Genomic DNA, 27,807 nt, shown 5'->3' with positions numbered 1-27,807 from the left:
CTAAACCTCCAGACCTCACGGTACTTGTAGTTCTTGCAGGACTTAAAATCCTAGCATTCGATGATCAAGAAAGAGGCTCGAAGACTCTAATTCCCAGAGGGTAGAGCGGAAGCTGCGCCTGCGCACTCTCAGTGAGGGCGTGTATGTCTGTGTGTGTCTTGAGCGAGAGAGCGAGAGTGTGTGAGTGTGAGTGCGGGGTAGGGTGGTGGCCGTTACGTTCGGGGCAACGGCTACGGCAGTGGAGAAGTAAGAAGAGAAACAACGTCTGGTGCTTCCGCCTTCGCTTAAGAGGAGGAGGAGCTGATAGAGAAAGGAAAGTGAGTCGCCCTGGGCCTGGGCTAGACCGAGTTGGGCCGGTGGAGGTCTGGGCTATGAGCCATTGAGGGTCGCTTGGGACGCGGAGCGAGACACAAGACCCGAGCGCTATGTCTCAGCCGCCGCCGCCGCCTCCGCTGCCGCCGCCACCTCCTCCGCCTGAGGCTCCGCAGACTCCATCGTCCCTGACGACTGCGGCGGCTGCTGCTCCGGGGGTGCTCTCGAAGCGGAGAGACCGGAGAATCCTCTCCGGGAGCTGCCCAGATCCGAAGTGCCAGGCGCGACTGTTCTTCCCGGCCTCCGGTTCCGTCAGCATCGAGTGTACCGAGTGCGGACAGCGGCACGAGCAACAACAGCTGCTGGGGGTGGAGGAGGTGACCGACCCGGACGTAGTGCTACACAACCTGCTGCGGAACGCGCTGTTGGGGGTTACGGGAGCACCCAAGAAGACCACGGAACTGGTAAAGGTGATGGGCCTTTCCAACTACCACTGCAAATTGTTGTCGCCCATATTAGCTCGCTATGGAATGGACAAGCAGACGGGCCGGGCTAAGCTTCTCCGGGACATGAACCAGGGCGAAGTGTTCGATTGCGCTTTACTGGGTGACCGCGCCTTCCTCATCGAACCAGAGCATGTTAACACCGTGGGCTATGGCAAGGACCGCTCCGGAAGCCTCCTATATTTGCATGACACTCTTGAGGACATCAAGCGGGCCAATAAAAGTCAGGAATGCCTCATTCCAGTGCATGTGGACGGGGATGGACATTGCTTGGTGCATGCTGTGTCCCGGGCTCTAGTAGGCCGGGAGCTCTTCTGGCATGCCTTGAGAGAGAATCTGAAACAGCACTTTCAGCAGCACCTGGCCAGATATCAAGCCCTGTTCCATGACTTCATTGATGCTGCTGAGTGGGAAGACATTATCAATGAGTGTGACCCTATGTTTGTACCGCCGGAGGGTGTTCCCTTGGGTCTGAGGAACATCCACATATTTGGCCTTGCCAACGTGTTACATCGCCCTATTATTTTGTTAGATTCTCTCAGTGGCATGAGAAGCTCTGGAGATTATTCAGCTACCTTTCTGCCTGGGCTCATCCCTGCAGAGAAGTGCACTGGGAAAGATGGTCATTTGAACAAACCAATCTGTATTGCATGGAGTAGCTCTGGTAGAAACCATTATATCCCCTTGGTAGGTATAAAGGGGGCTGCTTTGCCCAAACTGCCTATGAATTTGCTTCCTAAAGCATGGGGTGTGCCTCAGGACCTTATTAAAAAGTACATCAAACTTGAGGAGGATGGTGGTTGTGTTATTGGAGGAGACAGAAGTCTGCAGGATAAATACTTGCTTAGGCTTGTTGCTGCTATGGAAGAAGTCTTTATGGACAAACACGGTATCCACCCTAGTTTGGTTGCTGATGTCCATCAGTATTTCTACAGGAGGACTGGGGTGATAGGAGTACAGCCTGAAGAAGTCACAGCAGCTGCTAAAAAAGCAGTAATGGATAATCGTCTTCACAAATGTTTGCTCTGTGGTGCCCTTTCTGAACTTCACGTTCCTCCAGAGTGGTTGGCTCCAGGAGGGAAACTGTATAACCTGGCAAAAAGTACTCATGGACAGCTGAGGCCTGACAAAAATTATAGCTTTCCCTTGAACAATTTGGTTTGCTCATATGATTCAATGAAAGATGTTCTGGTACCAGACTACGGATTGAGTAATCTAACAGCTTGTAATTGGTGCCATGGCACATCTGTGCGAAGGGTCAGAGGAGATGGGTCTATTGTGTATTTGGATGGGGACAGAACTAATTCTAGGTCCACTGGTGGCAAATGTGGTTGTGGATTCAAACATTTTTGGGATGGTAAGGAGTATGACAATCTACCAGAAGCTTTTCCTATTACTTTGGAATGGGGTGGCAGAGTGGTCAGAGAAACAGTTTATTGGTTCCAATATGAAAGTGATTCATCTTTGAATAGTAATGTTTACGATGTTGCAATGAAACTTGTTACCAAGCACTTTCCTGGTGAATTTGGGAGTGAAATCCTGGTTCAGAAAGTTGTCCACACTATATTGCATCAGACTGCCAAAAAGAATCCTGATGATTATACTCCTGTAAACATAGATGGTGCTCATGCCCAAAGAGTTGGAGATGTACAAGGACAAGAGTCAGAGTCTCAGCTCCCAACTAAAATTATTCTCACTGGACAGAAAACAAAAACTTTGCACAAGGAGGAGTTAAACATGAGTAAAACTGAAAGAATTATTCAACAGAGTATTACAGAACAAGCTTCTGTAATGCAGAAACGGAAAACAGAGAAGTTAAAACAAGAACAAAAAGGCCAGCCCAGGACTGTTTCTCCCAGTGCCATTCGTGATGGTCCATCCTCTGCGCCTGCTACCCCGACCAAGTCTCTTTATTCACCAACAACTTCTAAAGAGAAGAAGATCCGAATAACAACTAATGATGGACGACAGTCCATGGTTACACTTAAGTCTTCAACAACATTTTTTGAACTTCAGGAAAGCATAGCCAGAGAATTCAACATTCCTCCATATTTACAGTGTATTCGATATGGCTTTCCGCCTAAAGAATTAACGCCACCCCAGGCAGGCATGGAAAAGGAGCCAGTACCTTTACAGCATGGTGACAGAATTACAATAGAGATTCTAAAAAGTAAAGCAGAAGGTGGTCAGTCTGCTGCAGCACACTCAGCTCATGCTGTGAAACAAGAAGAGATTGCTGCTACTGGTAAACTGTCATCTAAGGAACTTCAGGAGCAAGCTGACAAAGAAATGTACTCCTTGTGTCTTTTAGCAACCTTAATGGGTAAGATCAATTTAACTTAGATGATATTTCTTAACCTAATTGTGAATATAATATACTTTTCTGTTTTTATGAAAAAACTGGTTATCATAAAAGCTATTTTAGGAGAGAATCATTTTCTTTAGCTTTTTGACAGTTAGTGGCTAGATGTTAGTGTAATTCTCTACTGAGTAAATATTAAAAGATAAGTGAGAAAGTGAAAGTAGTCCCTTATCTATCACAAGATTATTTATTTATAACTTTTAAAAAATTTTTTATTGAATTTATTGGGGTGACATTGGTTAATAAAATTATATAGGTTTCCGGTAAACAATACTATAATGCATCATCTCTTTCGTGATATTGTGAGTTCACCCAAATGATGTATTCTTTTAAATAGGTTTGTAATGTCTCTATTTAAAGCCTTTTGCATTCCCCCCACTCTTGGCTCTGTTGAGCCTGCCCACCTTTCTTTCCCTTTTTCATTTATTTTTAAATTTCATTTTCCTGCATGTCATGTGATTTCAGGACTTCCTGTTTGATGAATTGCAGTTTCTGATGTTTTTACTCCTACAGTGCTCCATCTAATAGTCTTTCTCCTCCCATTTCCTGTTCTCCCTTTCCCAGTTCATCATATTTTTCTTATTTGTACATTAGGATTTCTGTTCAAGTAATTTCCTTACTTAGTAACTCTTTGCCATCAACTGTAAAGAGCTATTATAACTCATGAGAAATATAAAAAACAGGTAGATATTAATGGGATTGGTTAAGAAGCATTTCTTCTTAGTAATTCAGCATAAATTAAAGGAAAATATATTATCAACAGAATATGTAACTTAAAGCTTTAGATAAGTTGAGATATCCATTGGTGCACTTTGTACTTTTTATTTGCTTAATTTATGTTTTTAAATCACTGGTAATATGTTTTACATAATAATATATTAAGGCTTAAAGTAAAAGTAAAATTTAGATATATTACATATTAGAAGGGTGCTTTTTTTTTGCTGAGATTAGAGCTTTCAACTAGAAAAGTGATCTGAGTTTTGATTCAGTTTTCCAACAGTACTAAATATCAGTGAAATGAGCCTTTACCTTCCAAAATGAGGATTATTTATTGTTGGCTTATTAAATTAGGGGGCCTACTAGTTAATAGGAATTCTAAAAGCCCTGTAAAAATTTGTAACTTGATATCACTGATTTTATTTTGGCAGACATAGTCATTGAATGGGGGAATGTGTGAGGAAATGTAGGCATTTTATGTATTTTATATCTCAGAGTTTTTAGTTTCTTAGAGACTGCATGGAATAGAGGAAATACTGTGTGATTTTTGGAGTCAGAAAGACCTAGCGTTTGCATCTTGGCTCCACTATTTATTAACTTAGTGATTTCAAGTAAACTACTTAACTCCCCAGTGCCTCCTATACAAAATACCCCTTGTGGTAGGGTAACGGTGTATTCCTTCTAGAACTCTGAAAATTAATTGACATTAGACATTAGAATGGATAAAATTAGATATATGCAGAAGGCACTTAAAGAAACATGCAATCTCCTGGGTCAAAAATAGGAAAGAGAGGTCTTGCTAATTAGAAGATGAACTCTTGAGGACATGGCTCAGATGAGAACTAACATTGGATGAGAACTAACCTTGGATGTTCAGCACCTGTTATAGCTCCCAGCCCATCACAGGCACTTTGAAATGTTTTTGATTGAATTAAACAGATGACATTAACATATCTAAACAAAGGTTGCGCCAGCAGAAATGAAATGGATGGTCAGCACTGAATGTTGAAAAAGTTGAAAAGCAGAATTATACACTGCTGTACAAAGGGCAAAAGATACATCATCTGTGGTTCATGAAAATTCTGCTGACCAGGAAGGTAGTCTTTTCAGGGGCAAGAATAGGTGGTCAGTCCCTTCCATGGCCTGGCTGAAAGATCTGTATCCCTTTACTGATTCCATATTCATCAAACATTGATTCCAGTCACTCATTTAACTTCCTGATATAAATGTTGATGTACAGTTGAGAGTGCAAGTAAGGATTACGTGGCATGGGTGAGATTATGATCAGTATTCTCAAAGTCCAGTCAGCATGATAATATATTTAATAACAAAATTAGTACAACATAATTCTGGTTTATAGTTAGTCACTTTTTGATTTTTATTTGTGGGTTCTGATCGTGAATATTTGATTAATAGACTATAGATTGCAATGAGTTCACCAAGATAATATCTTCCTGTTACGATCCCTTCCGTCTTCACTTCTAACATTTATGTTGCTGCCCTTACAAACCACAGGTTTGTCTTCTACTCCAGACACAAAATTTTATCATAAAAAGTGTTTTGCCTATTTTATAGTGGTAGCACTTGAGAGACTTTCTGCTTTAAAGTACTAGGACAGTGCCTGGCCTGTATTAGTCTCTCCACAAAATATTAGTTTTCTACCTCTAACTTTCTTGTAACTGTACTTAAAGATACTTTTAATAAAAAGTGGGCTGAAAAATGGAAAATGACAGGGCTTATTTAGAAAATTGAAAGTTTCAAAGTGTAGAAATTATTTTGTGAATTATCAAATGTGATGTAAGCTACTGATGTCACTTCAAAAAATAGCTCTTTAAGCTTTATGCTGTTCAGATAGCTGGCCCCTTCTCATTTAGGTTTAGGCTTAAATACAAGCTTTTTAAGAGAGACTTTCTCCTCCTGGTCACCTTATCTAATAAGAGTTTGAGAAACCTTTGCAAACCACTCTTAAGTAAGTACCCTCTATCATTGTATACTCTTCATTTCTGTCATAGGATCTATTACAGGTTTTTCATTATCTTATTTGTTGATTTACTTACTCATATACCTTACCCACTGTATTATGAACCACAAAAGCAATGACAGTAGCCTGTTTTATTCACCTATGAAACCTTATCACCTAGTATAGGGCCTGACACTTATTAGGTGGAATGAAAATGCTTACTGAATGAATTAATGCAGATCATTTCAGCAAAATGAATGTCCGCTATGAGTTAGAGAGTACTAGAGATACAAAGATGGAGAGACACTCATTGCCTTCCATAAATTTACCTGCAGGATTCCAGCTGAGAGCTTCCTATACTTGTATAGCTTTCATTTTCATTATATAGCTTTTATATCTTCATTAAGTAGGCTGGATGCTTGATAGTCAGGGACATGTGCTTCTTCTTTCATTTTCATTATATAGCTTTTATATTTTCATTAAATAGGCTGGATGCTTGGTAGTCAGGGACATGTGCTTTTCCCTTCATTATTTTTAAGTAGAATATTTATTAAATAGAATTTATATTATTTATTTGTATCAGCAAACCTGAAGTAAGTACATGAGTCTTTGCTCAGTAAAAACAATACATGGAATTAGTCACTTTGAATCTTATGATGCTAGTTTTAAAATGAAATTATGTTTTCCCTGTAAATATTTCACATTTTAATCCACTTTATCCAGTCCACTTGGAGGTTATTGAACAATTTTTGCAGACTGTAATATTATTTATATAGTATTGGACTGACTCTAACTCTAGTATTACAAAATGTTATTAAGTTTTCTTGTAGACCAGTTTTCTGTGCATTTTCTTTGGTGGTAGATATGAGAGATGGTACATCACCACAAATCCTAAGCTAACATTTTTTTCTTAATATTGTATTCTACTAAGTTTCTAGTTAATTTTCTTTTTTTAAGTGATAAGACAGGTTTGTGAAAAACAGAATTTGTCATTTGGAATTGCTTTAATGGAATTAGGCTACTTGTGGTATTTATACCTTTTCACTGCTAAGTTTAGTGACCTTTTAGAGTTGAGCAACTTATTTCATTTTTGTGTACTTTCTATTTTCCTGAAAAAAAAACTATGAATTTTTAAAATATGTTTTTAAAATCCTCACCTGAGATATGTTTTAATTGATTTTAGAGAGGAAACGGGAGAGAGAGAAAGAAACATTGATGTGAGAGAGAAAACTGTTGGGTGACTCCCATACGTGTACCATTTCAGGGATCAAATTGCAACCTTTTTGGTGCACTGGATGAAGCTCCAACCAACTGAGCCACTTGGCCATGGCTAATACACATTTTTAAAGTGCACAGTATTTCGTAATTTCATAGTGCCTCTTGATGTTACAACTGCTTTAAGATTTTCCAGATTTACAGTTGGGGTTCATACACTTACGTTTTAGATGATACTGGGTCTGAATATCATTATTGCATCTTGACTTTTTTTCTTCAAATATTGGCTGGAAGACAGTTTCAAATCCAGATAGTAGTTAATGCATATTATTATACTTTACATGCCATCTGAACGCCCTTTTTTTAATATATTTTATTGATTATGCTATTACAGTTGTCCCATTTTCCCCCTTCACTCCCCTCTACCCTGTACAGCCTCTCCCCCCCATATCCCCCCTTTAGTCATGTCCATGTGTCATAAGTTCTTTAGCTTCTATATTTCCCATACTATTCTTACCCTCCCCCTATCTATTTTCAACCTACAATCTATGCTACTTATTCGCTGTACCTTTTCCCCCCCTCTCCTCCTCCCACCCCCCTATTGATAACCCTCCATGTGATCTCCATTTCTGTGGTTCTGTTCCTGTTCTAGTTGTTTGCTTAGTTTCTTTTGGTTTTGCTTTAGGTGTGATTGTTAATAATTGTGAGTTTGCTGTCCTTTTACTATACATGTTTTTTCTTTATCTTCTTTTCTTAGATAAGTCCCTTTAATATTTCATAAAATAAGGGCTTGGTGATGATGAACTCCTTTAACTTGACCTTATCTGAGAAGCACTTTATCTGCCCTTCCATTCTAAATGAAAGCTTTGCTGGATAGAGTAATCTGGGATGTAGGTCCTTGTCTTTCATGACTTGGAATATTTCTTTCCAACCCCTTCTTGCCTGTAAGGTCTCTTTGTAGAAATCAGCTGACAGTCTGATGGGAACTCCTTTGTAGGTTACTGTCCCCTTATCTCTTGCTGCTTCTAGGATTCTCTCCTTCATTTTTACCTTGGCTAATGTAATGATGATGTGCCTTGGTGTGTTTCTTCTTGGGTCCAACTTCTTTGGGGCTCTCTGAGCTTCCTGGATTTCCTGGAAGTCTATTTCCTTTGCCAGAATGGGGAAGTTCTCCTTTATTATTTGTTCAAATACATGCTCAATCTGTTGCTTTTCCTCTTCCCCTTCTGGTACCCCTATAATTTGGATGTTGGAACGTTTAAAGATGTCCTGGAGGTTCCTAAGCTTCTCCTCGTTTTTTTGAATTCTTATTTCTTCATTCTTTCCTGTTTGGTTGTTTTTTTCTTCCTTCTGGTCCACTGTATTGTTCTGAGTCCCAATTTTGTTACCATCCCTATTGGTTCTCTGTGCATCTTCCTTCATCTCTTTTATGGTAACCTGCATTTTTTTCATATAATTTGTGCCCCAAATCCACCAATTCTGTGAGCTTCCTGATCACCAGTGTTTTGAACTGTGCATCTGATAGATTGGCAATCTCTTGGTCGCTCAAAAGGATGAGCCCTGGGGCATTGATCTGTTTTTCTGTTTGAGACGTGTTGCTCCTGATCCGGTGAGGGGCAGGTGAGGGGCGGAACCTTAGGTGTTCACCGGGGCTGGGCACCGCAGTTGCTAGATTGTGATGTAGTATGTGGGGGTGGGGGCGGGAGGGAACAATGGCGGTAGCTCCGTTCTCCTGGGATCTCAGTCCCTTCCCTGGGATCCTGGGTTGTGTGCTCTGCCCTGGTTCACAATTGCAGCCTCACTGGGTCTGCCAGTTGCCACTTGCATACTCAGGGTCCACTTGCTGCGATCTTGCGCCCCGGATGATGGCTTACGCGCTCCCGGTTGCCTATGTGCCCAGTTCTCCCTGTTCTCCAGGCTCGCGCCGGCTGCAGCTCGTCTCCGCCCCTCCTACTGGTCTGGATGATGGGGTCTACTTCAACTTCTTGGCTGTCCGACTTCCATTCAGATAAATTCTCTGTCAGTTCTGGGTGTTATTCTGCCTCTAAATTGTTGTTGTTCTAATCTTGGTTGTACGTGGAGGTACAGTGCGTCCACCTATGCCTCCATCTTGCCGGAAGTCCCTGAACGCCCTTTTAAATGATTTATAGACAGCATATTTCTAATGGAGCAGTCATAAAGGTGATTAAAAAATAATGTGTATAGATGGCATTTTAAGATTAAATGTGTATGTTATAAATGGTGATTTTATACTATCATACTTTGAGGATTAAGTTAAACATTGATTCTGTTCTTTTCGTACTCAGCTACTTTGATAACTTTTATTTTCTTTCATATCTTTTCAGTTACAAGATTTTTTTTCTTGAGTTTTTTAAAAAGATTTTATTTATTTTTAGAGAGAAGGGAAGGGAGGGAGAAAGAAGGAGAGAGAAACATCAATGTGTGGTTGCTTCTCTCACATCCCTCTAGTGGGGACCTGCATGTGCCCTGACTGGGACTCAAACAAGCGACCCTTTGGTTTGCAGGCTGGCACTCAATCCACTAAGCCAAACAAGCCAGGGCTTGAGTTTTTTATTGTATTTTTTTTCATTACCATTTAGTCCTCTTATACCCCGGCCCCTTTCCTCTCCACCCACGGTAATCACCACACTTGTTGTCCATGAAGATATTATTTTTTAAAATTTAAAGAATTTGCCCTGGCTGGGTGGCTCAGTTAGTTGGAGCATTGTCCCATACACCAAAGGGTTGTGGGCTCCATTCCACATCAGGGCACATGCCTAGGTTGTGGGTTTGATTTCCAGTCAGCGCCCATGGAAGGTAACTGATTGATGTTTCTCTCTGTCTCTCTCCCCATTTCTTCCCTTCTCCCTCTCCCTCCCTCTCTCTCTGAAATCATTAAACATATCTTCAGGTAAGGATTAAAACAATTCAAACAATTCAAGTGTGTATAAAGTAAAATATAATAGTTTTCTTTAACATTTACACTCCCCAGAGAATCAGATTATCTGTGTATGTTTGCACATTTACTCACAGGTTTGTGTATATATATGTTTATGATAAATACATCTTTTAATTCTGATAATAACACTAAATGCTCAATGGGCTGTATACATTTAAAGGACTGAGTAAAAGGAAACAGGTATGCCTTTCTTAGAAATGGTTTTGACTACTGATAAGGTAGATACATTTTTAGATGGTAAAAGGATCTGTAGGAAGTATGGAGAGATGACATTCTATATTCAGCAAATGAATAACTGGGGTTCTTATTGAAGTACCATGTACCATTTACATTTTGGGTTAGTTATTTTATGGTCATAAGTACTTGAATTCAGAGCTAATTTTAGGTATTTTGGGGTGGGCCTTTAAAAATACATTTCATATCGATACTGTATTTTTAAATTTACTCACTTGCTCCATAAAACTAGAAATTTCAAATTACCTTTTTAAATATATAAAGTTAGAAAATAGGAATGATGACCTTTTAAACTCACTTTTAACCCCATGATTGTATTATTAGCAAAAGTTAGAAAAATATATTTTTAAAAATGTTTTTATTTTAATATACTTTTAAAAATTAACAAATTGCTTTTTGTTAAAAAGGAAAACCATCAGATAAACCAAAAGAAAAACCATTCATAATATCAGTGCCATGTATAACTACTGTTCAGGTAGGAGAACTGAAGGCTATTAGGAGGAAGGATTTAAGGGAAACAGGGTGTAAACAGAAGTTATCCATATAGGTGGTGTAGACTTTTTCCTACATTTAAATACACACACAGTATGTTGAACTTAAGTATTTTAGCGTTGTACTATGAAGACACAGTTGAATTATAAAGTAAAATTAATTGGAGACTAAAATTATATGAATTAATATAATATTGGCTACATGCTTTACCAGCTATTCCTATTCTATAAGAGTTTACTTTCTAATGAAATTGTAGCAAAATAATTCTGCCCTTCTCTTAAGATCTACTGTCTTAGCAGCTTTCAAGTATGCAGTATTATTATAGTCACCATGCTGTATGTTACATTCCATGACTTACTTTATAACTGGAAGGTTGTGCCTCAAATTCCTTACCTTTGTTTTTGCTATGATTTTGTTTTACTTGATTCATGAAGAGGACCAATGGTACCATTAGTTATATTTTATCTGTAACGTTGAAGAACAGTTATCATTGTACTTCTTCAGTTAAGTTTTTTCAGGACTTCTTTCAGACCTTATTAAAAGGAAAAACTTCATTTATACAATTCATTCATATGTATTCATTCACTAAATGCTAAGAGTGCTACTGTCCAGCACTGTGCCATGCCACTGACCTTTTCCTGACTCTGAAAAGCTTCTAGTCTAGAGGGAAAACAGAGGAACAGAAGTAAACTAACTTAACCTACAGTATGGTAGTCATATACATTGTAGCAGCAAGGAAGGTTCCCACCTAAGCACCACTGAAAAATCTTAGAGGAACTGACACTAAAAGTCCTATTTATTTATTTAAAATTTATTGAGTTAATTGGTTAATAATATATAGGTTTCAATATACAACATTATAATTTGATATTTGTAGACTGTATTGTGTGTTCACCACTAAAACTCTAGTTTCCTTTTGTTATCATGTGTTTGACCCCCTTTACCTAATTCTCCTGCTCCCTACCCGCCTTTCATTCTGGTAGCCACCATTCTGTTGTATGTGTCTATGAGTTCTGTTTTATTTGTGTGTTTCACTTTTGTTTTATATTCCCCATATGAGTGAAATTATATGGTTTTTGTCCCTTTCCACCTGACTTATTTTACTTAGCATACTGCCTGCAAGATCCTTCCATGTTGTTGCAAATGGCAATAATTCCATTGTGTCTGTGTACTTACACATATATTTATATATCTGAATACATAAGAAGTGTCATTTTTCTTACTAGTATTTAGGTGGACAATTCTGAGGACTTCCCTAATCTGGTAACTGTTCAGATTTTTACCAAAAAAAATTAAGTGCACCATGGCCAGTGTGGCTCAATTGTTTGGAGCATTGTCCCAAAACTGAAAGGTGGTGGATTCATTTTCCAGTCAAGGCACATGCCTTGGGTTATAGGTTTGTTTCCTGATCCTTGGTCCTTGAGTCGGGGCAGGTACAGTAAGCAGCAGGTTGATGCTTCTGTCTCACATCGATGTTTCTCTCTCTCTGAGCAAAGTGCTTTCTAAAAGCAATAAAAAAAATGTCCTTGGATAAAAAAAAAAAATAAGTACTACTAGTGTACTATCGCCTCATCACTCCTATATGTTATACCAGCCTTGCAATCTCTTTTAGAGGCTAATCTGTATTAAAACAAACCTGGGTTGAATATTTTTGTTTGTTGCTAATACTGTATTTGTTTTTATCTTACAGGAGAGGATGTGTGGTCTTACGCAAAGGGGCTTCCTCACATGTTCCAACAGGGTGGCGTATTCTACAATATTATGAAGAAAACCATGGGTATAGTTAATTTATTATTTTATTTTTAGATAATATTTTCACTCAAGCTGTTAGAAGATTAAGAAAGTTTAGATAGTATCCTTCTAAAACTATTTCCAATGTGAATTTTAGGTATATATTCTTCTTTAGCAATCTGCCTAATTAAAGGGGATTATTACCCTGATACACTTGTGTTTTCTGTTATAATATTACTAAAAATCTCCTATCCATTTCTTGCTCCTATTTTTCATTTAATTATGTATATGATTCTTGACAACTAAAGACAAATTGTGAAATTAGAATCAGATTTGGTTGTAATGCTAGTGACTATCCTAGAACCAGATAATACAGGTTTTTGTTGTTGTGTTTTGGCTATAATTGTTATATATACCCTAGTGCTTACTGGATTGTAGGAAACAGCTCATTTGACATTTAACTGCTTTTCACCGTGTGCGTGCTTTGTTTATAAAGGCATGTGTGAGTGTATAACTGTATCTTTATAGTTTTAAGGTCTTAAGAGAAAGGATGCCAGTGTGTATATTTGGAAAGCACATGTTTTTTCAAAAATTTAATGTGAATACTTTCAGCTTCAGACTTTATCACCCTGGCTTATCTCACTTCTTTAGCTACCTGACCTCAGTAGACATTACATGCATAATCTCTGTTTTATGGCTTTTATCTCTTCCTCACTTTTTCTTCATTCTTAACTACCACTCCACCCAATTTGGCTATTGTAGAAATGTTCAATCATACATAAAAGTAACAAGAATAAAAGTATAATGAACCCGTATTTACCCACAGCCCAGCTTCAACAATTATTAGTACATTTCTACCCCTATACTAATTGTACTATTATAAAACAAATCCCACATATAATGTGTCATTTGTAAGAACTTCAATATGAATCTTGTTTTTTTCTTTTTAAAAAGTAACCATAATACCATTATCACATTTTAAAAAATATAACCAAATATCCAGTATTTAAATTTCCTTGATTTTGTATTATTTCAAAACAATTTTCTTTTTTTTTAGAGACCAAAGAATAACTTGCTTTCTCTCTCCCTCCCTTTCTTTCTAAGACAGGATTATTGAAGCATAATTGGCATGTAGTAAAATTTACCCTTTTTAGGTATATAGGTACATAGATTTTGACAAACATAAACAGTCATGTAACCACCACCACAATCAAGATAGAGAATATTTTCATCATTCCAAAAAGTTGCCTTATGTCCCTTTTAATTAATCCCTTGCCTTCACCCCCAGACCCTGGCAACTACAGATTTGGTTTTTGTCTCTATTATGTTTGCCTTTTTCATATTACCATATAAATGGAATTATATAATGTAACCTTGTGTGTCTGGCTCCTTTGATTTAGCACAGGGGCTGGCAGGTTACTGCGTGTGAACTATATCAGGTCCACTGCCTTTTAAATATAAAGTTTTATTAAAACACAGCTGTGCTCATGTGTACATGGCTGTTTCACACTACTGTGGCAGAATTGAGTAGTTGTGGCAGAGGCTTTATGGTCTGCAAAACCTAAAATATTATTATGTTGTCCCTTTACAGAAAAAAAATTGCCAATTTCTTTTTCAGTCTAATGTTTTTGCAAGTCATCTGTTTAGTTGCATGTGTTAGTAGTTCATTGCTTTTTATTGCTGAATGGTATTCCATAGCATATATTTATCACATTTTTAAAAATTCATAAACAATTGAAGGACATATGTCTTTTTTCTTGGTTTCAGTTTTTGGCTACTGTAAACACAGCTACTGAAAACATTTATGTACAGGTCTTTGTGTGGCCATATGTTTTCACTTTTCTTTGGTAAATACATAGGAGTGGGATTGCCGAGTCATATGGTAAATATATGCTTAACTTTGTAAGAAATTTCCAAACCATTTTTCAAAGTGGCTGGACCATTTTATATTCCTAGCACTATATTAGAGTTCCAAATGCTCTGTATTCTTGTCAGTACCTAGTAGTATCACTTTTTGTTTTTAAAACTATTGCAAAAAGTTTATAGTACTATTTCATAGCGGTTTTAATTTGCATTTCCCTAAAAACTAATGATGTCAGGAATCTTTTCATGTGCTTATTTGCTGTTCCTCCCTATCCCCATTTTAAAATTGGCTTTTAAATTGGATTAATTGGATTTTTTTAAATTGAGTTTTGAGAGTTCTTTGTATATTCTGGGCACACAATATTTATTAGATAAATGTTTTGCAAATATTCTCTCCCAGTTTGTAACTTCTGTGTTTATTCTTTTAATAGGACCTTGTGAAGAGTAGAGCTTTCTAATTTTGATAACCAATTTAACATTTTTTTCTTTTATGACTTACACTTTTTGTTTCCTATCCAAAAAATCTTTGCCTAATCCAAGGTCACAAAAATTTTCTATGTCTTCCAGAAGTTTTATAGTTTTAGATAACTTAGGTTTGTGATGCATTTCAAGTTGATTTTTTTATATGTTGCAAAGTGTGAGTTGAAGGTTTTTTTATGTATGGATGCCCAGTTGTTCCAGCAACATTTGTTGAAAAAGGTACTCTTTATCTGTTGAATTACCTTGATACCTTTATCAAAAAAATTATCATGAATCATACACTTGAGAAGGGCGAGTTATGTGCAACATGTATGTCAGTAAAGTTACTTGTTAAAAATCATTTAACCATATACATATGGGTCTATTTCTAGAATCTTCTTAAAAATTGTTTTGAATATTCTAGGTGCTTTGTTTATCCATATAAATTATAGAATGAATTGTCACTATTTACAAAAAGCCTGCTGGGATTTTTATTGTGATTATGTTGAATGTGAGATCAAATTGAGGACAATTGATATTTTGACATCACATCTTCTGGTTCATGAAAATGTTATATTTCTTCATTTATTTAGGTCTTTAATTTCTCTTAACCAAAGTTTGTAATTTTGTAATATAATTATTGAACTTCTTTTGTTCACTTGTACCTAAATATTTCATGTTTTGGGGTGCTGTTGTATAACACACTTTTAAAAAACTCCATTTTCTTCTTGTTCATTGCTAGTGCTCAGAAATAAGATTGGTTTTTATGCATTGACCTTGTATCCTGTGGCGTTGCCAAATTCACAAATTAGTTGTTGTAGCTTTTTATCAGATTCTCTGGGATTGTCTGTGTAGGTCATTATATCATTTGCAAATAAAAGACAGCTTTATGTTTAATTTCTTCCTTTTCAGTCCATATACCTTTTATCTTTTTCCTCCTGCCTTATGGCACTGGTTGTAAGTTCAGTGTTAAATAGGAGTGGTGATAGTGGATATCCTTGCCTTGTTGCTGATCTTAGGGGAAAAGCATTCTGTCTGTAGGTTTTTCAGAAATACCCTTTATCAGATTGAGGTTGCATTCCCTTCTATTCCTTGTTTGCTGAAAGTTTATATTGTAAATGGATGTTGAATTTTATTAGGTGCTCTTTTCCTGCATCAATTGAAATGATCTTAGGATTTTTTTTTCTTTAAGTTGTCGATAGGGTTGAATTCATTGACTGACTTTTTTTGTTACCTTTTTAAAATTATTTTTTATTTTTCAATTGCAGTTGACATTCAATATTATATTAGTTTGAGGTATACAGCACAGTGGTTAGACATTTATATAACTTACGAAGTGATCCTCCTGATAAGTGTAGTACCCTTTGATGCCATATATAGTTATTGCATTATTATTGACTATATTTCCTATGCTGTCCTTAACAACCTTGTGACAATTTGTTGATTGATTGTTTTAAAATATGAACCAACTTTGCGTGGTGGATTCACAGTGCTTATATTTTGTGTTTTTGTGTGTGACTGTATTCATGAGGGATAATAATATGTAGCTTTCTTATAATGACTCTATAGTCAGAAAGGGTAGTGTTGGCTTCATAAAGTAGAGTAGGGGAGTATTCATTCCTCTTCTGTTTTCTGTTATATTTTGTAACAGTTTTTATATTATTTCTTTCTTAAATGTTTGGCAGAATTTACCAGTGAAACCATTTGTTCTTGGAATTTTCTTAGTTGGACAATTTTTAACTATGATTTTAATTTCTTAATAGTTATCCCTAATAAAATTATCCCTTTCTTCCTGAGCAAGCTTTGTTACTGTTATCTTTGAAGAAATCTATCCATTTCATCCAAGCTGCTCAATTTTATTGGCATAATTCCGTTACTGTTAGGACTATAGCTTTCATTTCTAATACTTTTCCTCTCTTATTTTGTACCTCTCTTGTTTTGTGCCTTTCATGTTTTGCTGACCAAGTTTAGTTAATGGTTTATCAGTTTTATCAGTGTTTTCAAAGGAACAGCTTTTGGTTTCATAGGTTTTCTCTATTGTTTTGCTGATTTCAGTTTCATTGATTTTTGCTCTTTATTTTTTCCTTCTTTATTCTTGCTTTGTTTTTAATTTGCACTCTTAGAGATGAAACTTAGATTATTGATTATAAAGTTTTGTTTTTTAATGTAAGCGTTTCAAGATAGAGGTTTCTCCCTGACACCCCCATTTTTGCATCCCTTTTATTTTAACTTTACATCGTTCACTTCATTCTACCTTCTGAAATATATTAACACCATTTAATGGTTTTTTTAAAGTTATCATTTAATTAGAATTGATTTTAACAAATGGTACTGAGACAAGTGTGTGTACAATGCAAAAGAATGAAATTTGACCTTTACTTCACACACTATATAAAAGTAAACCAAACTGTATCAGAAACCTGAGCATGAGAGCTAAAACTAGAAAAATCTTAAAGACATAGGCATAAAACTTTTTTATTTTGGATTAGGCAAAACCTTAGATATGACACCAAAAGTACAAGCATCAAAAGAAAAAAGTATATAAGTTAAAAGCAAACTTTTGTGTTGCAAAGGACACCATCAAAAAAGTGAAAAGACAACCCACAGAATGGGAGAACATTTTTGCAAATTATATATCTGATGATAGGTTTGTATCTAAAACGTAAAAGAACTCAAAAATCCCTAATTAAAAATTGACAGAAGATCTAAATAGGTATTTCTCCAAAGAAAATATATAAACAGCCGATAAACACATGAACTGATGCTCAACATCATTAACCATCAGGGAAATGCAAATCAAAACCACAGTAAGATAGTACTTCATACCCACTAGGGTGACTGTAATCAAAAAGACAGATAATAAGAACTGTGAGCAACGATGTAGAAAAGTTGGAACCCTTGTACACTCCAGGAAATACAAAATGGTACAGCTGCTTGGGAAAACAATTTGATGGTTCCTCAAAAGATTGTTTTTATTGTTCTATTACAGCTGTCCCAATTTTGCCCCCTTTGCCCTCTGCTACCCAGCCCATACTGTGCTCCCACAGTCAATCCCCAACCATTGTCCATGTCCATGGGTCATTCATATATGCTCTTTGACTAGTCCCTTCCCCTTCTTTCTACCATTATCCCCCTCTCACCTCCCCTCTGGCCACTTTCAGTCTGTTCCATGTATCTATGCTTCTGATTCTATTTTGCTTGTTAGTTTATTTTCTTCATTAGATTCCTCTTATGAGTGAGATCATATGGTGTTTGTAGGAGGTCCTTCTTTCTTTCTGCTGCATAGTATTCCATTATGTAAATGTACTTCAGTTTTTTGATCCACTCATTTACTGATGGGCACTTAGGCTGTTTCCAGCAGTTGGCAATTGTAAGTAGCACTGCTATGAACATAGGGGAGCATAAATTCTTTTGACTTGGTGTTTTGGGATTTTTAGGGTATGGTCCCAGCAGTGGAATCGCCAGGTCAAATTTTTTTGAATACTACACAGCAGAAAGAAAGAAGGAGCTCCAACCCTTTGCAACAGCATGAATGGATCTAGAGAATATTATTTATGCTAAGTGAAATAAGCCACTTGGTGAAATACAAATACCATATGATTTCACTCATAAGAGGAATCTAATGAACAAAATAAATTAATGAGCAAAATAGAACCAGAGATAATTGAAATTAAGAACAAACTCACAGTAACTAGAGGGGAGGTGGGAAGGAATAATGGGGGCAAAGGGGGAAGAGCTGTCAGGAACATGTGTAAAGGAGACGTGGACAAAGCCAAAGGTGGGGGGTAGGATCAAGCGTAGAAAGTGGGGATGGATGGGGTGGGGGGAGTGGTGGTGGGGAAATGGAGACAACTGTACTTGAACAATAAACAAAAATGTGAAAAAGTTATTTGATAGTGTTTGTATGTCTAAATATTTTACAGAAATACAATTTTCATAAACAGTGATTTTACCTGTAACAGAAAAAAGAGAAATAAGGTGGAGGTAACTAAAAAGAAAAAAAGAGAGTTCCAATTTTAGGGTTTGTTTTTTTTTTTTTTTTTTTTGAGGAAACTCCATACTGTTTTCCACAGTGGCTGCACCAGTCTGCATTCCCACCAACAGTGCTCTAGGGTTCCCTTTTCTTGGCATCCTTGCCAGCACTTGTTCACTGATTTATTAATGATAGCTGTTCTGACAGGTGTGAGGTGATATCTCATTGTGGTTTTAATTTGCATTTCTCTGATGGCTAGTGATGTTGAGCATTTTCTCATATGTATATGGGCCATCTGCAGGTTTTTTGCCCATTTTTTAATTGAGTGGTTTATCTCCCTGGCATTGGGTTGTATGAGTTCTTTATATATTTTGGAGATTAAACCCTTGTCTGATGTATCATTGGCAAATATGTTTTCCCATACAGTCAGTTGCATTTTCATTTTGCTGATGTTTTCTTTAGCCATGCAGAAACTTTTTAATTTGATGTACTCCCATTTGTTTATTTTTTCCCTTACTTCCCTTACCCTAGAAGATACATTGGTGAAGATATTGCTGTGTGGGATATCTGAAATTTACTGACTGTGTTTTCCGCTAGGACATTTTGGTATCATGACTTATATTTAAGACCTTTATCCATTTTGAGTTTATTCTGGTGTATGGTATAATTTGGTTGTCTAGTTTCATTTTTTTTTGTATGTACCAGTCCAGTTCTCCCAATACCATTTATTGACGAGACTATTTTTACCCCATTGTATGCTCATGCCCCCTTTGTTGAATATTAATTGACCATAGAGACATGGGTTTACTTCTGGACTCTCTGTTCTTTTCCATTGATCTGTGTCTGTTCTTATGCCAATATCAGATTGTCTAGATTACAGTGGCCTTGTGGTATAGTTTAATATCCCTCCATTGTGGGTATTGTTATCCCTCCAACTTGGTTCTTTCTCAGGATTGCCGAGGCTCTTCAGAGTCTTTTTTTGGTTCTATATAAATTTTTGGAATATTTGTTCTAAATCTGTGAAGTATGCCATTGATATTTTAATAGGAATTGCATTGAATCTATAGATTGTTTTCAGCAGAATGCACATTTTAATGATATTAATTCTTCTAGTCCATGAACATAGTATATGCCTCCATTTATTTGTATCTTCCTCAATTTCTTTCTTCAGTGTTCTGTAGTTTTCTGAGTACAGGTCTTTTTGCATCTTTGGTTAAATTTACTCCTAGGTACTTTATTTTTCTTGTTGGTATAGTAAATGGCATTTGTTTTCCTAGCTTTTCTTTCTGATAGTTCTGTTGGTATACAAAAATGCCATTGATTTCTGAATATTGACTTTGTATCCTGCTACTTTGCCAAAATCATTTATTAGGTCAAGTGGCTTTTTGATGGAGACTATAAGGGTTTTCTATTTATATTATCATGTCGTCTGTGAATAATGAGTTTTACTCTCACTTTTCCAACTTGGATGCCTTTTCTCTCTCTTCCTTCCTCCCTTCTCACCCTTCCCTCCCTTCCCTACCCTTTCCTCCCCTTCCCTTCCCTTCCTCTCTTCCTCTCTTTCTCTCTTTCGCTGATTGCTGTAGCTAGAACTTCTAGTACTGTGTTGAATAAGAGTGGCGACAGTGGACACCCTTGTCTCATTCCTTTTAGTTTTTTCACATTGATGTTGGCAGTAAGTTTCTTGTATATGGCCTTTATGTTGAAGTATGCTCTCTTTGTGCTTTGCTGAGTGTTTTTATCATGAGTGGGTGATGGATTTTATCAAATGGTTTTTCTGCATCTGTTGGTATGATCATGGGTTTTTTGTACTTCATTTTGTTTATGTAGTGTATTATGTTTGTTGATTTGTGAAAATTATACCATCCTTTGCATCCCTGGGATGAATCCCACTTGGTCATGGTGTATGATCTGGTTATTCAACAGATTTAACATAGACTAACTATACAACCCAGCAGCGCCACTCTTGGGTATATACCTAAGAGAAATGAAAACGTGTATATATGAAACTTGTACACAAATATTCATAATAGCATTATTCATAATAGTCAAAAGTGGAAACAACCCAAATTGCTGTATCATGGTGATTGGATAAATAAGGTTCTGTATATCCATACAATGGAATATTATTTGGCAATAAAAAGGAATGAAGTATTGGTGCATGCTACATCAAAAATGAACTTTGAATGTATTATGCTACATGAAATAAGCCAGTCACAAAAGACCACATATGTTCCATTTATATGAAATGTCACAGAATAGGCACACCTAGAGAGACGGTAAATCAGTGATTGCTTAGAGCTGGAATGGGGTTAAGGAAGGATGTGGGAGTGACTGCTTGCTAGTGGGTCCAGGATTGCTTTTTGAGTCATGAAAATTTTCTAGGAGTGATTGTGGTGATAAGTGTATAACTGTGACTATACTAAAAACCATTCCGTTGTACACTTAAAATAGGTGAATTGTATCTCAATAGAGTCAATATATATTTTTAAAATGTTTTCTGTGGTATCTATCCTTATTAGGTAATTTAGTGTTCTGGAGAAAGAACATCTGAGATCAAATTTTGGTTCTATCACTTACTTCCGGTGTGACTTCTAAGTTTTAGTTTCTTTATTTGTGAAGTGATTATGGTAATCTCAGGGTTGTAGTTAGGGTAAAATGAGACTGTGCACATGTAGCAGTTAGCAAAGGGCCTGGCACTGAAAAAATATTTGGCTAATTTTTGTTATTAGTATTTAAATTCTAATTGTTATTTATGGTGTTATTTAAAATTCTGTTGATTATAATATATCTATTTGAAATGGGTCATCAGAAAATGATTTTATCTTTCAAAATACAATTCTTCTAATATTTGTGGTAAAATTTCCTTTTTTTTTTAGGGCAGGTTCATGTGGCAAATCATTAGTATTATCTTGTGGTTGAAGGATCAAGCCCTCCTCACTTGGCAGACATGAACTCATACCCTCCAAAAACTGGGAAAGAACACACTTCTCTTACTTTGTTAAAATCCACCCTAATAGATAAATGGTATATCTACATTTGAACAGAAATATTGCCCAATAAAACTAAATCAGTTTAGTTATATTTGGAAAGGTATTCTAAAATTAATTCGCTTACAATGTAGTAAGTTTTCTTGCAGGTCTTTATACAGAGATGAATGCAGAAGATGAGTGGCAAATTTCGTTTTAACCCTTGCACAGAGATATCCTTCAATTTATAGTGTTCAGTTTTGCTTGTGTTTGAACTTTATAAAAATAGAATTATGCTATATACCTTCTTTGTGACTTGTTTTATGCAGTACTTTTTCAGATTCATTCATATTGATGGGTTCAACTATAGTTCATTTTCAGTGCTGCATATTATTCTATTGTATCATTTTAATATAGATCATCCATTGTTCTAATGCACTTTGGGGTAGTTTACTCTGCCAAAAACGTGCCACGAGGAAATTCTGTTGATTTTTATTCATTGGGTTTTATTAATGGACTTTATTCATTGATAATTCACTTACCAAAGAAATATTCTTAATAACCTACAAAACTGAGGACAACCTACATGCCCACAAAACAATCTAGAGTTCACTCATCCTCTTCTCTGAATTTGTATAGCACTTAACAATTTCTTTTTAACTAGCTTGCTTTTGCCTTTGTATTTTGCCAATAAACATACCCATACGTACCTTGTGTTATTAAAAGTTCTCTACTTCATCTTTCTTTTAATGTGGAAAAAATCTGTGCTTTTAAAAGATTTGAAAACCCTTTTTTTTTTTTGCATACTTGGAGTGTTCTTATAGTGATAAATTTAAAATGTAAGGGTACTGGATATTTTAAAAAATAGGCAGTTTTTGTATTTTCAGTCTGTAAAATGTGTAAAATTTTGAAATACCATGTGGTGAGACCAAGCTGCTCAACTAGAAAAATAAAGAAAAGCCTGCTTTAAAGTTCTGTCCTCTACTGCTGCATTAGTTGACTATCAGAAGTAAATTGCAGTGGAATATTTTGAGGAGCATTAGTAGCTCAGGCTTATTTTGGTGATTCTGATATACCAGAAAGGAATAAGAGGAGTAACATGAAATATAACTATTTTAAAGAAGTTGAATTGAAAAAAATTTTAAATTTATTGTGATCAGGTGTCGGTTCTTAGTTATACCTAAGTCACAATGCATTAATCCTAGCTTTCCTACAAGTGTTCCGTAAATACTACCTCAACTGTGGAATGTCTTATTTTGAAAGTTCATCTTTTTTTATGTATTTGTGAAAAATATATACTTATGTCATTGAGAAAACAGCTTCATTCAAGTATTGTGTAATTCAGGAGAATTACTTATTCTTAATTTAGCACATACTGTGCAACATTGTTTTGTAACACTTTGCCCTTATATTTTTGCAAAGTTTATCATTTGAATTTTAGTAAATGAAAGTATATTTTCTTAGTAGTTTACTGTAAGCCATTGCTTTACTAACACTATTGCTAGTATTTTCCTTTATAGCTCAGCTGTTTGTTTCAACCCCCTTTCCTAACTTTGTGGTAGGTTAATGATATATACATATAATCAGTTAGTTATATTTGTCTTATGTCTCTCTGTACAGATACATAGGTTACATTTGTATATATTTTTCTGAGCCATTTGAGGATTACAAGTATTGTGACATTTTGCTTTAATTATTCAAGTATCTTTCAAAAAGGAGGATATGTTCTTACATAAGCCCAATGCAGAAATGGTATATTCTTTTAAACATCACCTGTGGTACTACTTTAAGGTCTGTCTCGATGTACTTTTTTGTAGTAGTATTAAATTCTATTAATAAGTAAATTATTTTCTAATTGTTCTGAAAACTTATCTGTAAATTACTGAAAATTTACTATTGTATCTAAAATTGTCCTTACTGTACTTTTAAAGTAACATTTTAATATGTTAAATATCTTTTCTCCTTCTTTAGGTATGGCTGATGGCAAGCATTGTACTTTTCCACATCTGCCTGGCAAAACCTTTGTCTATAATGCTTCTGAAGATAGATTGGAGTTGTGTGTGGATGCTGCAGGACATTTCCCCATCGGTCCTGATGTTGAAGACTTAGTTAAAGAGGCTGTAAGTCAGGTTCGAGCAGAGGCTACTACAAGAAGTAGGGAATCCAGTCCCTCACACGGGCTATTGAAACTAGGTAGTGGTGGAGTAGTGAAAAAGAAATCTGAGCAACTTCATAATGTAACTGCCTTTCAGGGAAAAGGGCATTCTCTGGGAACTGCATCCAGTAACCCACAACTTGATCCAAGAGCTAGGGAAACTCCAGTTGTAAGGAAGCATAACACAGGGACAGACTTTAGTAATAGTTCCATTAAGACAGAGCCTTCTGTATTCACAGCTGCTCCTAGTAACAATGAGCTTATTCGAATAGCTCCTGGAGTAGCAACAATGAGAGACAGCAGGCAGCTTGATCCTGATTTGATTGAGGCCCAGCGAAAAAAATTGCAGGAAATGGTTTCTTCCATTCAGGCTTCAATGGACAAGCACTTGAGGGATCAAAGTACAGATCAGTCACCATCTGATCTTCCTCAAAGGAAAGGAGAAGCTATGAGTTCATCTGTGAAGTCTGGGGGTCTTCAGACTGGCTTACCTGAATCTTTTTCTTTAACTGGTGGCACTGAAAATTTGAATACAGAAACAACTGGTAGCTGTGTGGCCGAGGCACTGGGAGCAGCGTTTGCCACAAGGTCAAAAGCACAAAAGGGAAATTCCGAAGAGGAACCTGAAGAGATGGATAGTCAAGATGCTGAGATGACAAACACAACTGAGCCAATGGATCACTCTTGATTTTATTAGAGGCTAATAAAGCAGAATGTTTATTGTGAATATGTAATATTTGTTGGCTGGGCCACAGAATTTGATTAGTCATTAAATATCTTGTACGTATATAATACAAAGATTATATCTTGTTATTCAGTGCATGATACAAGTGTGTGTTTGGCAATAGCTTCTAATATACTGCTGCCCAGGCTGGCTCTGAATTCCTATAAATTAGTTATTAGATCTGTTGAGATGAGTTTCTTTCCATGTATGTGGTTCATTGGAAGTTCTTTGTAATTTTAATTCCATAAAAGTCTTAATGTTTCAAACATAAAAATTCTTTTGCAAAATATGTTTGATTTCTGAAAAGGTCAGGACTGGGAGGGAATGAGACTTTGCTACTGTTGATGTCATCAAGATAATCATACCACTGTCAGAGATTTATGTAAATTTGAAGGTTATTTGAACTAAATTGTATCTTAAAATTTGAAAAAGGATTTTATTAAACACTGGGATCCTGACATTTCTGTGAATGTAAACATTCACAGAGATACGCATTCTTCATGAAAATATCTTGAGAATAGAGTGTAATGATAAAACATTTTGCTGCTTTGAGCAAAGGATGGGGAAAATATCTGTTCTAGAATGATAAAGTCAGTGTGATTCAGTAATGTTGCTGTCTGAGCCAACACAGCCAGTTGTGTGCTCTGTTGTTGATAATATGTTACCATTATTTTTTGAATCCTGGCCCGGTCAAGTACCACCAAATTTTTTTTTATCTTGCAGAAAAGTTGATTGCAGAGTGTGGTAGAAAATACAAAAATAATGGTAGCAGTAGTTAATCTCTAATTTTCAGAGTTTGTCAGGTTCATAATTTTTAAATAAGAATTTATCTTTATGAAATAGTTACATTGTTCTACGATTTTGATCAGTGGTATTTAAGCTTGTATATGCTATGTGTCTTTGACCCCTTTTGAACCAGTTTTCCTTTTTTCTTCCAAGTCCATAAGATTTTCTTTTCTGTTGGCTTTACTTGGATTTGGATGCAAATTTTACTGCATCATACCCTGATCAACTGGGCATTTGCTTAAATAGTGTATTCATCAAATCTTTAGTGCCAGTTTCCTCAAGAAGCAGCTTTCAAGCTTATTCCTTAAAGGCATAGAATGTTTATCCTGAGATTGGTATTGCACTATTTTATCCTATCTTGCAAATTTGTATTCTGAAATGTACATTTCAATCCATCTTTTTCCTATGTTCACTGAAATTAAGTTGAACTTGAATGGATGAAAGACAAAATATCTGTTAATACAATCTCTTATCTAGAGCATTCAAAGCCTGGCTGTCTCTGTTTGCACATGTAACAGATGCAGAACTGTGTTCGCATTCTAAGAAAATGTACATCAGAAAATATATTATCAGGTGTTTAAAAATCTTAACCTGTTGATTCATAAGGTACATAGTGCTTTAATTTGTGTTTCCAAATAAGAGAGGTTTTGGTTTCCTTTCTATGAAAGTATCTCTTGACTGAATCCACTTACTAAATGAACTAGTCCATTTTTGAATAAGGAAAGAATGGAGAATCTAGACATTTGCAGGTGATATCTGAGCAAGATAATATATTTGGGTTTTATCACATTCTCGCATTTTAAAACCCCATTTTACATTTTATATCCGTTCTTCTAAATTTCAAGTATCTTTATATTTAAATAGCAGGAAAATGTAGAACTTTTATACTGTGCACTAGTTTTGCATAAAGAACTGCAGCTACCCAGCTACCAAATATTTCCCATTTAGTTAGTATAGGTGACTTCTGTGATTTAGACTAAAAATTATAAATATCACTAACCACTATAGTTATTTTTGGCTTTTCAGCCACTGAAACATGCTTCCCCCTCCCCATGAGTTTAAATACAAGAAAACTTTAACAAGCAAGTGCACTGCTTCCAGGTTCATGATATAATCACCTTTTCCTTTACAAATATCTTCTTCACCTGTGGCTTGGTATGTTTAGTTAGTAATTGGCAAATATACTCTCATAGCATAAAGTAAGACTATCAGAAACATTTTTTGTCCCTATTAAATACTTTAATTTGACTAAATTAGTCAATTAGTCAATTAGTCAATTAGTCAAATTAAAGTGTACCTATCTATGAACATTTAGAAGGGCTTCATCTCTGACAACACTATTAATTTCTCTCACCACAGCAATGCTATTTAGAAGCCCTAACTGGGTTAATTTAAATATAAATATTATAATAGTTTGGGTTCTCCTGTGATAAAGAATAAAAGGCTTAGTTCTGAGGATGATTAGATTTCTTGAAATTATTTTAAAGCTGCTGAAATTTGACTGAGGTAATTAATGGTTTTTGATAGGTCAGCCAGGTATCCTCTTTACAAAGAATTATAGAACAGAATTTAAGTTCTTAAATACTATTGTTTGTCCTTCGATATGGTTATCATAATCAAATATAGGACTAGAGAATGATTATTTTTTAGTACTATTGTTTGTGATCACCACAACTTTGAGTTCAGGCTAGAGATCATAAATCAGTTAAACTATTTTGTATCCCTAAATGTAACATTATAAACTATAATTCAGTCCTATAACTAAATTTGGTTTGCAGTGCTTCACTGAAAGTTAAAGTAAAATTGTAATTTTTTTTCCTTCAGTAATCCATTTTATAGTTAATCACACCAAGTTTGAATTGACCCAAAGTCCAGGTGGAATTGAAGATAGTGTATGTCTAGAATACTGGTAATGAGAAACTGGTTGAAATTGAAAACAAAAAACAAAAAACAAGATAACTGCCAATATAAGCTAGAATGTAATGAAATGGTTACTCAGGAACTAGTTAAAGGGCAAGCATAAGGTCCATTTCCCCTTCTTTCATTGTTTCAGATATTTTATTGGAAAATATTAGGATAATGACCTGAGAAACTTAACAAATTTCTTTGTATTTTCTGATAAGTTTTAGTTTGGTTTTACAATCAAGCCTACTGCTTGGAATCTGAAATGTATCTGGGATTCTGAGCCACAGGTCCTTATTGCCATTATTTTTTAGTATCTTCATTGGAAATGAGTAGACTTTTGCGTATGGCCACTTATCTCAGGGAAGATCACTTGGTAGCAACTCATACTCCTCATGACAGGTTTTTGAGAATTGTACTGATACCACATTAGCTACTAAATGCAAAGTTTATAAAAGTATTTTATGTAGTTACCTAGTAATACTGGCTGC

At 35.8% G+C, this 27,807-nt stretch overlaps 1 protein-coding gene across 1 annotated transcript; it reads left to right on the top strand.

Moving 5' to 3' along the window:
• Positions 1–144: 144 nt before the first annotated feature.
• VCPIP1 (valosin containing protein interacting protein 1) lies at positions 145–24,902 on the top strand. The gene is made up of 3 exons (XM_045861041.1): positions 145–3,138; positions 12,445–12,531; positions 23,721–24,902. The coding sequence occupies exons 1-3, from the start codon at positions 426–428 to the stop codon at positions 24,590–24,592; spliced, it is 3,672 nt and encodes a 1,223-aa protein (XP_045716997.1). The 5' UTR covers positions 145–425; the 3' UTR covers positions 24,593–24,902.
• Positions 24,903–27,807: the final 2,905 nt, after the last annotated feature.

The sequence above is a fragment of the Phyllostomus hastatus genome, unplaced genomic scaffold (assembly GCF_019186645.2).
Source record: "Phyllostomus hastatus isolate PE091 unplaced genomic scaffold, TTU_PhHast_1.1 phas_scaffold_21, whole genome shotgun sequence".
Taxonomy (NCBI): Eukaryota; Metazoa; Chordata; class Mammalia; order Chiroptera; family Phyllostomidae; genus Phyllostomus; species Phyllostomus hastatus.
Note: the sequence above shows the minus strand (reverse complement) of the source record. Positions and strands in the feature narration are given on the sequence as shown.